Source organism: Rhinoraja longicauda, chromosome 12, assembly GCF_053455715.1.
Source record: "Rhinoraja longicauda isolate Sanriku21f chromosome 12, sRhiLon1.1, whole genome shotgun sequence".
Taxonomy (NCBI): Eukaryota; Metazoa; Chordata; class Chondrichthyes; order Rajiformes; family Arhynchobatidae; genus Rhinoraja; species Rhinoraja longicauda.
In genome coordinates, this window is record NC_135964.1 from 32,000,777 (window position 1) to 32,017,396 (window position 16,620).

The 16,620-nt window shown below is 41.3% G+C and overlaps 2 protein-coding genes across 2 annotated transcripts in view; one reads left to right on the forward strand and one right to left on the reverse strand.

Annotated features, from left to right (window-relative positions):
• rb1 (retinoblastoma 1) overlaps window positions 1-16,620 on the forward strand; it is a 165,656-nt gene that overhangs the window by 137,847 nt on the left and 11,189 nt on the right. The window contains exons 20-23 of the mRNA XM_078409411.1: window positions 6,551-6,702; window positions 10,537-10,641; window positions 12,245-12,358; window positions 13,262-13,425. Coding sequence (XP_078265537.1) covers window positions 6,551-6,702; window positions 10,537-10,641; window positions 12,245-12,358; window positions 13,262-13,425 — 535 coding nt within the window. The remainder of the gene's footprint in view (window positions 1-6,550; window positions 6,703-10,536; window positions 10,642-12,244; window positions 12,359-13,261; window positions 13,426-16,620) is intronic.
• LOC144598874 (RCC1 and BTB domain-containing protein 2-like) overlaps window positions 12,604-16,620 on the reverse strand; it is a 61,427-nt gene continuing 57,410 nt past the window's right edge. The window contains exon 13 of the mRNA XM_078409413.1: window positions 12,604-12,898. The gene's annotated coding sequence lies outside the window, so the exon portion shown is untranslated. The remainder of the gene's footprint in view (window positions 12,899-16,620) is intronic.

Sequence of the window (16,620 nt, forward strand, 5' to 3'; positions counted from 1 at the left end):
GAAATCTATTACCTCTAGTTCTTGATTCTCCAACCCTGGAAAAAGACCGTGCATTTTACCCTGTCCATGTCCTTTATGGTTTTATACACCTCTATAAGATCCCACCACAGTCTCCTAAGGTCCAACGAATAAAGTCCAAGCCTGCCTAACCTCTCCCTATAACTCTATCCTTCGAATCCTGGCAACATCCTTCTTAATCTTTTCTGCACTTTTTCCAACTTAATGGCATCTTTCTTCTAGTAGGCTGACCAAACATGAACACAGTACTCACAGTACAGCTTCAAGAATGTTTTGTATAAATGTACATAATGTCTCAACTTCAAAATTCAATGCCTTCTTAAAAGCCTTCTGAAGCCATTCTATCGTACCAGTACCACTACAGTCAAACAGAAAGAATGAAACTGGACTGACCACCTGATAGATATAGGCTCTGAATTCAGACTGCAATGTCCTTCCCAGCCTAGTCGACCTTAAACGTCTACTTGACAAACCTCTGGAGACTGAGTTTAAAAAAATGCCCTCTACTGTTAGAGATTTCCACCCCAAGAAAAACGACTGACTGTCTACCCTATCTATAATTCTATGTACTGCTATTAGGTCTCACATCAGCCCCTGACGCTCTAGAGAAAACAATTCAACTTTGTCCAACATCTCCCGACAGCTGACACATTTAAATCCAGGCAACATCTTGATGAAACACTTCTGTGCCCAGTTGCAGCTCCTAGACTGTGGAACAGCATCCCTCTCCCAGAACTGCCCCCTCCATTGACTCCTTTAAGTCCAGGCTCAAAACCTATTTCTACTCCCTAGTGTTTGAGGCCCTCTGAGGGGGCGCTGTGAACTGTTTATGTATGTGCTGTTATGTTTGTGTGCCATTGTATGTTCGTTCTTAGTACCTGAACTGATGTACAGCACTTTGGTCAACGTGGGTTGTTTTTAAATGTGCTATACAAATAAAATTGACTTGACTTGACTTGACTTCCAAAACCTCCACAGTCTTTCTATAGTGTGGCAACCAGAATTGCACACAATATTTCTAAATGTGACCTATATAAAAAGTTTTTCATAGCTGCAATATGACTTGCCAACATTTATATTCAGATCACTAACTGATGAAGACAAGCATGCCATATGCTGCCTTTACCACCCTATCCACTTTCAGGGACCTATGGAAGCACCCCAAAATTCCTCTGTACATCAATGCTTTTTGGGGTACTGTCCATGTACTGCATACTTTCCTCTTTGATCTCCTAAAATGTATCACCACACACTTGTCTAGATTAAACTTTGTCTGCCATTTCACTGACGAAGTCTACAACTGATCTATTTCCTACTCAATCTTTTGACAACCTTGTGTAGGAAAGAACTGCAGATGCTGGTTTAAATCGAGGGTAGACACAAAACGCTGGAGTAACTCAGTGGGACAGGCAGCATCTCTGGACAGACGGAATGGGTGACAAAGAAGGGTCTCGACCTGAAACGTCACCCATTCCTACTCTCCAGAGATGCTACCTGTCCCGCTGAGTAACTCCAGCATTTTGTGTCTACCTTTAACAACCTTATTCACTACTCACATCTCCGCCATTTTCATGTTGTCTGCAAATGTATTCATCAGCCACTTACATTTTTCAACCAAATAATTAATATCAGAAGCCCCATCACTGATCCTTGTGGAACACGACTGGTCACAAATCTCCAGCATGAAAAGCACTCTACAATGAGGGAAGCAGTGAAAGTAGAAAGTAGCAAAGTAGCACAGTACGCACACCAGTAGGGGACATCTACTAGGTTTATCAAACTTGGTTGAGCAACCAGACAGGATCTGCACAGGTAGTATGTGAATGAACATGAACGCTAACTCTTATTTGGCCTCATCCTCATGAGTCTGCCTGTGTTGATGAAACTATCCATGCATTGATAGAATTGACTACGTGTACAATTCTTGGGAAGGCAGAGTTCCTGTATTCATGCCAATGCCCTCTGCATATTGCCTCACTCTTGGCAGAGTTAGATCACAGGATATTAAAGAGTTGGTTCTGATTATTTCACTGTTTGTGGAGTTCCTGGTGAGCTGCAGATGCATTCAGTAACTTGCTCTGAAAAGTGATGCATAATATTGAAATTATTAAGTATGTTTATGAACATTTCTTTTGCATTGTGGAATGATTCAGATTCCATACAGATTCATGGAATTAAGGCTTTCTTTGATTTAGTCTGCAACGCCCTTCATTGAAAGTTTGTCACAATATCCACCCATTTTCAATTGGCCATGATTTTATAACTATAATGTCAAAATCTGTAAATTTGATATTTTCGCACAGAGCACTAGTTGGATGATACAGAAAATAGCGAAGAAGTGAACTGGGATTTTTTTTAATAGACTAAAAAAATTTAGTAGACTAAAATATCAACATCTCCAAAATTATTAGATAAAATGAGTTGAGCCTAAGATTATGTAATGACTAAATTAAAAGAATGGCCAACTGCGCAGTTGTGTGTGTGGTTTTTCTTAGTGTCTTGCACTGGGGAAAATAAAATTTACGCCAATTAATGCTCTTTCCATCTATCATATGATTCCATTACAATTCTGTTTTCATTTAGGGAGCACTGAGCTGCTCAGCAGTGCATCTATGAAATGCGTCCTGTCCTCAGCTCAGCTTCACGGAGCATCTGAAAGAAGGAAGGAGAGGCAGGATGGAAAAGAATAGGCATAGATTCAATAAAGTTTAAGACAGAACTACCAGTGAAGATCACCTTAGAGAGAGTGGAATATGTAGCAGAATTATAGATGGCACAGATTTATAGAACCTATGCATCAAAGGCATTTCATATGGTTGGGGATAGGTCGGGGCATTGAATATAAGAGTCAGGAAGTCACGATGCAACTTTATAGAACTTTATTTAGGCCACATTTGGAGTATTGTGTACAGTTCTGGGTGCCCCATTACAGCAAGGAAGTGGAAGCTTTGGAGAGGGCGCAGAAGTGGTTTACCAGAATGCTGTCCAGATTAGAGGCGATTAGCTAATGGGAAATGTTGGACAAAATTGCATTGTTTTCTCTGGAGCATTAGAGACTGAGGAGAGACCTGATAAAAGTATATGAAATTATGGGAGGCATAGATAGAACAGACTGTCAGAATCTTTTTCCCAGAGTGGAAATGTCAAAGACAAGAGAGCATAGCTTTAAGGTTAGAGGGGCAAAGTTTAAAGGAGATGTGGGGAGCAAGTTTTTTTACACGGGGGGTGGTGGGTGCCTGGATTGCACCGCCAAGAGGAGAGGTGGAGGTATATTCGATAGTGGCATTTAAGAAACTTTTTGATCGGCACAAGGATATGTAGGGAATCTAGGGATATGAATCATGCACAGGCAGATGAGATTAATTTAGATTGGCATCATGTTTGGCACAAACATTCCGGCAGATTGGAGATTTGTTTCTGTGCTGTGTTTTTTTGTTTTTTTATGTAAAAGTTTGAAAATACTGAAGATTAGGGAAGGTGCCAGCCAGGAGGACATTGAAATAGTTGAAACTAAACCGAGTAGAGGAGATTAAAATGAAAGGTCTTTGGTTTAAGGTGAGAGGGGAAAGATTTAAAGGGATCAGAGGGCAAGTTTTTCAGAGATGATGATGTGAACAAGCTGCACACAGAGGAAATGATAGAGGCCGGTCCAATTACAATGTTTAAAACATATTTGGAATGTACATGATAGAAAGGGGTTAGAATAATATAGATCAAACGCAGGCATATGGAATTAGCATAGATACTCAACTTGGTGGACATGGATGAGTTAGGTCAAAGGGCCTGTTTCCATGTTGTGTAACTCTATGAATATGTAATCTATAAATTAAAGCAGAGGTGTGGATATTAGCATACAGCAGAAGGAGAAGCAGGTTGCTTTGCTATTGAAGCTGATTTGAGGTTGTGTGTTCTATTGAATAGAATATTGATGTTTTAACCAGCCTTATTCAGGTCCAGATAATGGCAGTAGAGTAGAATAGAGGTGGTTAAGAGTACGTGCACTACAAACTTCCAAATATAATCTTTTAGTTAAAATACAAAGTAAATCATCAGAAACTCCACTAATTAAATCCTAGAAACTTTACCCATATCTCACATATGCACACGCAGTACCAGAATTCTTTGGTACTTTACAAAATGCTGAATTCTGTTTTAACCCTTTGCCCACACCCTCTCTTCCCTCATCCCCACAGTACTGTATAATAATTGGCTAACTGGCACTATATATGAGGCTTATGAATCCCAATTTCTGGCCATTACTACACTCTGTCCTCCATCACCCCTCACCAAATAGACAATTGAAAATTTGACTTTTCATGGGTCCAGTTAATAGACAATAGGGCAGGAGTAGGCCATTTGGCCCTTCGAGCCAGCACCACCATTCAATGTGATCATGGCTGATCATTCTCAATCAGTACCCCGTTCCTGCCTTATCATATCATCATATCATATATATACAGCCGGAAACAGGCCTTTTCGGCCCTCCAAGTCCGTGCCGCCCAGCGATCCCCGCACATTAACACTATCCTACACCCACTAGGGACAATTTTTACATTTACCCAGCCAATTAACCTACATACCTGTACGTCTTCTCCCCATACCCCCTGACTCCGCTATCCTTAAGAGCTCTATCTAGCTCTCTTGAAAGCATTCAGAGAACTGGCCTCCACTGCCTTCTGAGGCAGAGAATTCCACAGATTTACAACTCTCTGACTGAAAAAGTTTTTCCTCATCTCCATTCTAAATGGCCTATCCCTTATTCTTAAACTGTGGCCCCTGGTTCTAGACTCCCCCAACATTGGGAACATATTTCCTGCCTCTAGCATCTCCAACCCCTTAATAATCTTATATGTTTCAATAAGATTCCCTCACATCCTTCTAAATTCCAGTGTATATAAGCCTAGTCGCTCCAGTCTTTCAACATACGACAGTCCCGCCATTCCGGGAATTAACCTAGTAAACCTACGCTGCACTCCCTCAATAGCATTATTACTGGATTACTGGGTTTCTGTTTCTGTTCACCATAATGTGACAGGTGAATAGACCTTTAGACTCTAGAGATATAGTGCAGAAACTGGCCCTTCGGCCCACGAAGTCTATGCTAGCCAATATCAGCCTGTACCCTAACACTATCCTGCATACTAGGGAAAACTTACAATTTTACTGAAGCCAATTAACGTACAAACCCGTACGTCTTTGGAATGTGGGAGGTAACCAGAACACCCGGAGAAAACTCACACGGTTACAGGGAGAATGTACAAATTCTGTACAGATAGCACCCGTAGTCAGGATCGAACCCCGCTCTTTTGCGCTGTAAGGCAGCATAGAAACATAGAAACATAGAAAATAGGTGCAGGAGTAGGCCATTCGGCCCTTCGAGCCTGCACCGCCATTCAATATGATCATGGCTGATCATCCAGCTCAGTAGCCTGTACCTGCCTTCTCTCCATACCCCCTGATCCCTTTAGCAAAAAGGGCCACATCTAACTCCCTCTTAAATATAGCCAATGAACTGGCCTCAACTACCTTCTGTGGCAGAGAATTCCACAGACTCACCACTCTCTGTGTGAAGAAATGTTTTCTCATCTCGGTCCTAAAAGACTTCCCCCTTATCCTTAGCTGTGACCCCTGGTTCTGGACTCCCCCAACATCGGGAACAATCTTCCCGCATCTAGCCTCTCCAACCCCTTAAGAATTTTATATGTTTCTATAAGATCCCCCCTCAGTCTTCTAAATTCCAGCGAGTACAAGCCCAGTCTATCCAGTCTTTCCTCATATGCAAGTCCCGCCATCCCAGGGATTAATCTGGTGAACCTTCTCTGTACTCCCTCTAAGGCAAGAACGTCTTTCCTCAGGTTAGGAGACCAAAACCAAAACTGCACACAATACTCCACGTGCGGTATGCATATGCCACCCAAATCTGGTTCTGTTTTTAATTTAGATCTTAAGCATCTTAAATTGGAAAAGATTATCACACGGACATGGTAAAAGATTCATGAATGAGCTCAAAGCTTCCTTGAAAATTGTCCAGCCTCCTCAGCGACTCCTGGGAATTCTTGATCCATGACTCCTGAAAGTGAAAGGGGGAGCATTCAGGATGGTTAATTTATCAGAAACATGCAAACCACCTTCCTAAGGAATGGAAGGTGCACACCTCCTCGTATTACTGACCTGTCCATCCTATCCATCTGGAGTTCCCAAGTTAAACCTCATCCGCCACCTTAGAACCCACGTAACTAGAGTGGAATCAGGACACCTCAATCCTGAGTGACTGTTTAAAAGGAAGGACTGTGCATGGCCACCATTGTGTGAGCAATAATATCCATTCACTCTCCCGAGATGCTGCCTGACCCGCTGAGGTGCTCCAGCATTTTGTGTCTACCTTCCATTCACTCAAGCCTGGTCTCTTATTGTTACAAAGTTACACCACACAATAATGGTAAAATATGCAAAAGAGACATTGATATTTACATTTGATGAAATAAACTATTGAATTTTAAATCAAAATGGCTTTGTTTCTTGATTTGTTTAGTGTATCGTCTGGCATATCTTCGACTGAACATGCTATGCAATCATCTTCAACTACCATCTGAACATCCTCAGCTGGAAGCTATTATATGGACGTTGTTTCAGCACACATTAGCAAATGAACATGAACTTATGAAAGACAGACATTTAGACCAGGTATTGTGCTATTTAGTGTATTTATAATTCATGGAATTTCTGATGCTGGCAACATTTATTCCATGTCTCGTGGTGGGGCATGATTTTTTACCACTAATCTTCTGAATTCCAGATTATAATTTATTTTATAATGGGAACCACTAGCAGGGGCCTAATGCTTTCCCATGAAACAGAAACTGCAAGGAAACTCTTATGGTCTACTAAGAAATTACTATATTAAAAAAGCATTGATGCACAAGGTTATTTAAGTGCTTCATTATTGTCAAACACCTTACTTTAGGTTTAAGTTTATTATTGTCATGTGCACAGTGAAAAGCTTTGTTTTATAGATAATAGACAATAGGTGCACGAGTAGGCCATTCGGCCCTTCGAGCCGGCACCGCCATTCAATATGATCATGGCTGATCGTTCACAATCAGTACCCCGTTCCTACCCTCTCCCCATACCCCCTGACTCCGCTATCATTAAGAGCTCTATCTAACTCTCTCTTGATAGCATCCAGAGAATTCTGAGGCAGAGAATTCCACAGATTTACAACTCTCTGAGTGAAAACGTTTTTCCTCATCTCCATTCTAAATGGCCTACCCCTTATTCTTAAACTGTGGCTCCTGGTTCTAGACTCCCCCAACATTGGGAACATATTTCCTGCCTCTAGCATGCCCAATCCCTTAATAATCTTATATGTTTCAATAAGATCCCCTCTTATCCTTCTAAATTCCAGTGTATACAAGCCCAGTTGCTCCAGTCTTTCAACATACGACAGCCCCGCCATTCCGGGAATTAACCTAGTGAACCTACGCTGCACTCCCTCAATAGCAAGAATGTCCTTCCTCAAATTTGGAGACCAAAACTGCACACAGTACTCCAAGTGTTGTCTCACTAGGGCCCTGTACCACTGCAGAATGACCTCTTTGCTTCTATACTCAACTCCTCTTGTTATGAAGGCCAACATGCCATTAACTTTCTTCACTGCCTGCTGTATCGGCATGCTTACTTTCAGTGACTGATGAACAAGGACACCCAGATCTCTTTGTACTTCCCCTTTTCCTAACTTGACACCATTCCGATAATAATCTGCCTTCCTGTTCTTACCACCAAAGTGGGTAACCTCATATTTATCCACATTAAACTGCATCTGCCATGCATCTGCCCACTCACACAACCTGTCCAAGTCACCCTGCATCCTCATAGCATCCTCCTCACAGTTCACACTGCATGCTTTCCAAACAGATCAGATAATACCCTATATAAATACTATCAGGTCAAACTCAAATACAATAGATAAAGAAAATGGGAAGATACTGAGTGCAGAATGTAGTTCTCAGCGTTGTAGCACATCAGTTCCATAGACAAAGTCCAATGCCTGCGATGGGGTAGAGGTAAATCGGGCAGTACCCCAACTTAAGGAAGGACCATTCAGAAGCCCGATTACAAAAGGGAAGAAGCTGTTCCCGAGTCTGGTGGTAAGTGCTTTCAGGCTTCTGTAACTTCTGTCAGATGGGACCAGAAAGAAGAAGGAATGACCTGGGTGGGACAAGTCTTTGATTATGTTGTGTGCTTTTCCGAGTATGGAGATGGAATTAATGGTGGGAGTCTAGTCTGTGTGATGAACTGGGCTACATCTAGAACTCTGCAATTTCTTGCAGTCTTAGGCAGAGCATTTCCGAGACCAAGCTGTGATGATAGTATGCTTTCTATAGTAAATCTGTAGAAGTTTGTAAGAATCATTGGAGATGTGCGAATTTCCCCAGGAAGTCGAGGAGTTGTTGTGCTTTCTTGGCTGTCGCATCAATATGGTTGGTCTATGACAGATCATTGGTAATAATACCATCAAGGCATTTGAAGTTATCAACCATTTTCACTTCACTATTAATGCTGATTGTACTCCACTCTACTTCCTGAAGTTAATAACTAACTACTTCATTTTGCTGAAATTGAGGGAAAGGTTATTCTCCTGAGACTATGTTTCTAAATTCTCTATTTCCTTCCTGCACTCCTCCTCATCATTGTTCGTGATCCGGCCCACCACAGGGGTGTCATATGCAAACTTGTAGATGGAGTTAGAGCCAGGTTTGCTATTCATTCGTGAGTATACAGGAAGTGTAGAAGAGGACTGAGCGCTTCCAGTTTGTATGGAGATCAGGATTAGGAATCCTAGATAACGTTCCCTCTCAGTAACTCAAGAGTATTTGGTCTTTTGTGGCACTGCTCTTGAGATCTATTAAGATTGGATAAAAATTGATTAAGCAGCTCAAAAGCTCACCCAAAAAATGTCAAACTCATTAATAATTTTCAAAATTCTGCTCTCACATTAACAGGCTGGCACTTTCTCCCCCTAATCTCTGTCCATCCTCTCCTTTCCCAAGTAGGCATTCTGTAAAATATTATCTTTCCAATAATAAGCCTTCTTCAGTCAGTTTGGATGCAGCCAAAAAAAGGATCCCCAAAATTATAAAGGTTACGACTAGAAGGAGGAGGGGAAGAAATCATGGTGGGAAATCGGTGTGGAAAATGAAGATAGCCATGAAGAATGGAGAGAAAGTAGACCATCTGGAGGGAATTGGATCACCAAGATAAGGAAGATCCTACTCCCGGTCCATGAGCTTTGCTGACAAATCTCTTGTGAAACTCTATTTAACAATCTTCACCTCCCTTTAGTTTGGGGATTTTTGAGGCCAAATGATCCCCGCTGGCTGGCATTAAAGTTGGAATGAAAAATAAATATGTAACATGCATACTAAATAAAATAATTGAGAGCAAATTGCTCCAGGTAGTTGTTTGATTGACACTCCCATTCAGAATTACCCACTGCTCTAATCATTAGTTTTGATTAGTTTAGATTCCTCTAACTTTAAGGACTGCTTAATCATGACCTCCCAATTTTGACCAACGACAGTGCTCCCATTATTCGAGAAAACATTTTTCTGACTTCACTACAAAAGTAAAAGGTGGTCACCCACATCAATATGGTTGATGTACAACAAAACTACAATGTTGCACACAACAATGTGTTTCTGACAGGTTCTCTATGGTGGTAGTGTAGACAAATTTATACGCTCTGGCACTGATATACCTTTAATCCGCATTAATTTAATATTTATTTTCTAAATGCATTGTGTTCTATCTATTTTAATGTATTTATTCCTCGTATGTTGTAAAACATACTTGGCTAATAAAGTATGATTGTGATTATGATTATTGTGCAGAAGTGCAGGAGTATGCATGGGAATTTGATATATTTGGAGGGGCATTTTAGAGACATCATATACATTAAACCATGTAACTCAGTAAGCCATAATTGAGGAGGACATTGTCCCCTTTGCACCGATGCTCTACTCCCTCTTATTTACTTCGTACAAATTATATCATTACCTATGCAGAAATAAATGCATTTTAATATAGTTTCTCTGAGTTGTGGCAATGGATATGCAGGCTCAATGCATTATCTCACAATTCATTTTACTTGAATAGTAGAGCAGTGCGATGCCACCGTCAGCCTCACTTCTAATAGGATTGTCTACGATTTACTCAAGCCAGAAGAAATGACAATTTCAGGGAAATGAAAATGACCATCTATGCAATATTTAGTTTAAGCTATTGATATATTCTCTGCAGTGTGCCGAAAAGATGCTGGATTTTACTTCCTACTACTCCTTGATATTAGCACAGAATTTCTCATCAACAGATTATTATAACAAATGAATAGTAAACAAATCCAAAAACCAAATGCACACTAATGAAGAATGTAACATTTTGGCTTTTTTTAGCTTTTTACTGCAGATTGTGCTCTGTTTAATGTGCTCTGTTTAATAATTAATATAACTGTTTTAACAGATAATGATGTGTTCCATGTATGCCATTTGCAAGGTGAAGAACATAGACCTTAGATTCAAGACTATTGTTACTGCCTACAAGGACTTGCCAAATACAAATCAAGAGGTGATATACAGACTTTTTATTGTACCTTTACACTGCCTACAAAACTGTCCTGAAAACTTGATTGAAGAAAGCCACCTTCTGGTGCTTACTGGGCCCGTTCTTCCCAGTCCTCTTCTTACGCCATCCTGTGCTCTCACCCCATTTTCAATTGACAAAAGAAGGGAATACATAAATTGAAAATAATTAGTTGGAAGAATTGAGGGGCGGTGAGAATTTCTTTTCACCTAGACGATGGTAGGTGTCTGAAAACCACAGCCTGAAAGATTGTTAGAAGTAGAAATCCTCGTCATATTTAAATTGATGTGTACTTGAACTGTGACGTGCAGAGCTACAGATCTCGAGCAAGAAGATGGGAAGATCATTCAAAACAGATGTGTTGATCATATAAAAAACACCCAACCCAAATACCCTGAATGCCGCCTTCAGTGTCATAAACTTTCTATAACCTCTATGAGCTGTAGACGATTCAGAAACGCTGTAAAAGATATTCCCGAGTTCTTAAAAATACAGCATTAGTTATCACCAAAATATCCCCATCACTTTTGTGTATTTAAATAAAGATCTATCGATCTTTGCACCTAAATGCTATCTGTGTCTTTAATAATCTCAAAACCTGAATTCTGTTCTCTCTAAATGTACCTCTTTGGTGGATCAAAACCTACAATACAGTAGGAAGGAAAATCAACTTTGATTGCCGGTGTTTCACATGTACAGGATCGCCAGTTGCGGGTTCTTGCTTTCACATATTTTGTTGCGTTATCTTCACTGGATCCAAAATGTACAGAAGTGAGAACAACGAGCAACTGATAACATTGAGTACGTTTGGCATTAGCAACCAAAAAAGGAATTGCACCCCGATTATCTAATATATTATCACTGGCATTGATGAAATCATGGTCATCTTTTTCTCTAAAAAAAAATGTGTTCATGTGCTTTTCTGAATCTGGTACTAGCTCAGTGCAAAATTGACTCTTTGTGATACCATATCATATCATATATATACAGCCGGAAACAGGCCTTTTCGGCCCTCCAAGTCCGTGCCGCCCAGTGATCCCCGTACATTAACACTATCCTACACCCACTAGGGACAATTTTTACATTTACCCAGCCAATTAACCTACATACCTGTACGTCTTTGGAGTGTGGGAGGAAACCGAAGATCTCGGAGAAAACCCACGCAGGTCACGGGGAGAACGTACAAACTCCTTACAGTGCAGCACCCGTAGTCAAGATCGAACCTGAGTCTCCGGCGCTGCATTCGCTGTAAAGCAGCAACTCTACCGCTGCGCTACCGTGCCGCGATCTGTAAATAGCTGGACTGATTCACCCACATCTTTATGTTTGGCCTAACTTCATTTACATAACCAACTAGAACAGCTCGCATTCTAAATTGCCTCATCTTTGTCTAAGATGCTAGATTTTACGGAATTGATGCTAAAAAAACTCTTATTTCAAAACAATACTTCGTCTTTCGGGAAATACTTTAGTCTAACTTCAAGTATTTAGCCAGGACAAGTTCTGCTGAAGCGTTTGAACCATGCCACTTTTAGTTAAACTCTTTGGAATAGAAGTTTATTTAATTATTTTGCTTTTTTTTCTTTAGACCTTCAAACATGTACTGATTAAAGAAGGCCAGTATGATTCCATCATAGGCTTCTACAACCTGGTATTCATACAGAGGCTAAAAACCAATATTTTACAGTATGTTTCAACCCGTGTAAGTAATATATTATATTTTAATAACACAAAATGCTGGATAAATTCAGCAGGCTGGCAGTATCTGTGAAGAGAGAAACTGAATTAACATTTTGAGTCAACAACCATTCATCTTAATGCGGTTTTATGAAAATAAATACTGCCAACTGAAAAATTAATAATTCTTACCATTTTTAATGCTTTGCTGATATTTGTATCTGAATGAAATGCCAGCCTGCACTGACTGCAATAATACAATTTATTTTATTGTAGATCCAATAATTGTTCATTTGAAACTAAAATGCTGCAGATACTAGAAGTCTTACATAAAAGCAAAAAATGAAGGAAATATTCACATGCCTAGATAACACCTGTTAAGGTTGCACAGTGGTGGCTGGTAGAGCTGCTGCCTCACAGCGCCAGAGACCCGGGTTCAATCCTGACTATGGGTGCTGTCTGTGTGTGATTTGCATGTCATCCCTATGATCGTGTGGGATTTCTCCAGTTGCTCTGTTTTTTTCCCATATCCCAAAGCCGTGCAGATTTGTAGACTGATTGGCATCTGTAAATTGAGATCATTATGAGAATCACACACACACACAAACATATATATAAATAGATACAAATAGATACACACTGTTAAGTGTGATGAGGCTGTTAAGTAATATAGCAGGTTTTAGATGACCACGAACATGGTTATAATTTTCTTTATATACAGCATTATATTAAAGTACAAAGATTCAAATTACATTCATGTTCAGAATTTATGAGAGAGTCATTATGGCTTATCTTTTAATTTTCACAAATGCAGAGTTGTGAGGAAGGAAGCATGGGTAGGGCTCAGAGTTGGTCTGGATTTCCAAACTGCGTCTGTTCCATGATTTTAAATTTTTTTGTGCACTCATCTTTTTAATCTTTCAAACAGCCGCCAACACTTTCCCCAATACCTCATGTTCCTCGAAGTTCATTTGGTTTTCCAACCTCTCCACTGCGTGTACCTGGTGGGAACAACATTTATGTCTCTCCGCTGAAGAGTTCGTATAAAACTGACGGATTGCTGTCCCCCACAAAAATGACCCCAAGAACACGGTGAGAATATTTGCAGCTTTCAAGCTGTAAAATGCGAGTTGCAACGTGTACTGTCTTTGTCTCTAATTGAGCAATCTATGCAGTAGAAAGTATAAAGATACTGCTACTCTATTAAAGTTTTACTGAATCGTCCTTCTCATTATTTTATTAGATTTAAAAATGCAACTATAGCAGTGATATTTAAATTATTCATTCTGCATAAGTAAACTTTGATTTTTAGAATTTATTTTTGGTAAGATAGATTACCTCTGTTTTGCTTCATTTTTAAGATTATTACATCAACAAATTAAGTATAAAGTAATAAACTGGTCATAATTCTGAAAAGTGCTCAGGATAGATCAACACTATTTTACTTTGTTTCTTATTGCCAAAGCCTTCTAAAGTTTTTGAATTACTTTGTTGTAGATTGTTAGTTTGCTTTTTTTAAACCAAATTCTGCTAGTTTGGACTAGATCTTGCATGATCTAGTCTATAGCCCCACATTCCTCATTTCTTGTAGATGCACCTACTCTTCCATGGGACCACTTGACCTGAAGCTATCAATTGTGTAGTCAGCGCTGAGATGCAGGGCTCAGAACTGCAACCTATTGGGGATGTTGAGTGTGTCAAATTGCACATATCATCGGATCCATTGACGTGAAGTGAGCTGTGAACAGTGACTTGGCCTCAGGTGGTGGATCATAAGTCCCACCCAGTCTGGATAACTTTTTAATAAACCTAATAGATTAAGATAATTCTAAATTTCATTTAGAGAACATGCAGGTGGTGATGTTCCCATGTGCCTGTTGTCCTTTCCTAATTGGTGGCTGAGGTTGCTAGTCTTAGAGATGTTGTCGGTGCAATTGATTTTGACAACTATTGTGTGTTGGAAATGGAGGGAATGAATATTTTGGAAGTAGATTGAGTACCAAGTAAAAGGGCTACTTTGTCCTAAATAGTGTCAAGTTTCTTTAAAGTTGCACTTATCTGAGAAATGGAGGATATTCTATTATGCTTCAGATTTGTAACTGCTAGAGAGTGGAAATGCCTTGGAGTGTTACAAGGTGAGCCACTCACGGCAGAATTTCCAGCTTTTATCAACACTGCATTTATGTAGCTGCTCCAGTTGTCTTTGGTCAATAGTGACATCCATATCAATGATGAATTTATAAATGGAATTAAATATTCTGTAACATCAACAAAAAATCCTACTTCTGATGGGAGGAAGATTATTGATGAAGCAGATGAAGATATGCTGGTCCTGGTTGGTCCTGAGGAACTCCTGCAGTGAAGGATGACATGATAATCAAAATAGGTATCACAAAATGCTGGAGTAACTGAGCAGGTCAGGCAGCATCTAGGAGAGAGTGAATGGGTGACGTTTCAGGTCGAGACCCTTCTTCAGGCTGATGTCAGGGGGGTGGGACAAAGAAAGGATATAGGTGGAGACAGGAAGACAGTGGGAGAACTGGGAAGGGGGAGGGGAAGAGAGGGACAGAGGAACTATCTAAAGTTGGAGAAGTCAATGTTCATACCGCTGGGCTGTAAACTGCCCAAGCGAAATATGAGGTGCTGTTCCTCCAATTTCCGGTGGGCCTCACTATGGCACTGGAGGAGGCCCATGACAGAAAGGTCAGACTGGGAGTGGGAGGGGGAGTTGAAGTGCTCAGCCACCGGGAGATCAGGTTCGTTAAGGCGGACTGAGCGAAGGTGTTGAGCGAAACGTTTGGTTTCGCCGATGTAGAGAAGTTGACATCTGGAGCAGTGGATACAATAGATGAGGTTGGAGGAGGTGCAGGTGAACCTCTGTCTCACCTGGAAAGACTGTTTGGGTCCTTGGATGGATTCGAGGGGGGAGGTAAAGGAACAGGTGTTGCATCTCCTGCAGTTGCTGGGGAAAGTGCCCGGGGACAATAGACAATAGGTGCAGGAGGAGGCCATTCGGCCCTTCGAGCCAGCACCGCCATTCAATGTGATCATGACTGATCATTCTCAATCAGTACCCCGTTCCTGCCTTCTCCCCATACCCCGACTCCGCAATCCTTAAGAGCTCTATCCAGCTCTCTCTTGAATGCATTCAGAGAATTGGCCTCCACTGCCTTCTGAGGCAGAGAATTCCACAGATTCACAACTCTCTGACTGAAAAATGTTTTCCTCATCTCAGTTCTAAATGGCCTACCCCTTATTCTTAAACTGTGGCCCCTTGTTCTGGACTCTTAAATTGTGGCCCCCTGTTCTGGACGGGGGTGGTTTGGGTAGGAAGGGACGAGTGGACCAGGTAGTTACGGAAGGAACGGCCTCTGCGGAACGCAGAAAGGGGAGGAGATGGGAAGATGTGGCCAGTAGTGGGGTCCCGTTGGAGATGATGGAAATGTTGGAAGATGATTTGTTGGATACGCTGGCTGATGGGGTGGAAGGTGAGGACAAGGGGGATTCTGTCCTTGTTACGAATGGGGGGAGGGGGAGCAAGAACGGAGCTGCGGGATATAGAAGAGGCCCTAGTGAGAGCCCCACCTACAATGGAAGAGGGGAAGCCCTGTTTCCTGAAGAATGTGGACATCTCTGATGCCCTAGTGTGAAACACCTCTTCCTGGGCGCAGATGCGGCGTAGACGGAGGAATTGGGAGTAGGGGGATAGACTTTTTGCAGGAGACAGGGTGGGAAGAAGTGTAGTCCAGATAGCTGTGGGAGTCAGTGGGTTTGTAGTAGATGTCAGTCACTAGTCTGTCTCCTGTGATGGAGTCCAGAACAAGGGGCCACAGTTTAAGAATAAGGGGTAGGCCATTTAGAACGGAGATGAGGAAGAACTTTTTCAGTCAGAGAGTGGTGAAGGTGTGGAATTCTCTGCCTCAGAAGGCAGTGGAGGCCAGTTCGTTGGATGCTTTCAAGAGAGAGCTGGATAGAGCTCTTAAGGATAGCGGAGTGAGGGGGTATGGGGAGAAGGCAGGAACGGGGTACTGATTGAGAGTGATCAGCCATGATCGCATTGAATGGCGGTGCTGGCTCGAAGGGCTGAATGGCCTACTCCTGCACCTATTGTTTATTGTCTATTGAGATGGTGAGATCCAGAAACGATAGGGAGATGTCGGAGATAGTCCAAGTATATTTAAGAGCAGGATGGAAATTGGTGGTGAAATGTATGAAGTCAGTGAGTTCTGCATGGGTACAAGTCGTTAATGTAGCGGAGATAGATCGGGGATAGGGCCGGTGTACGTC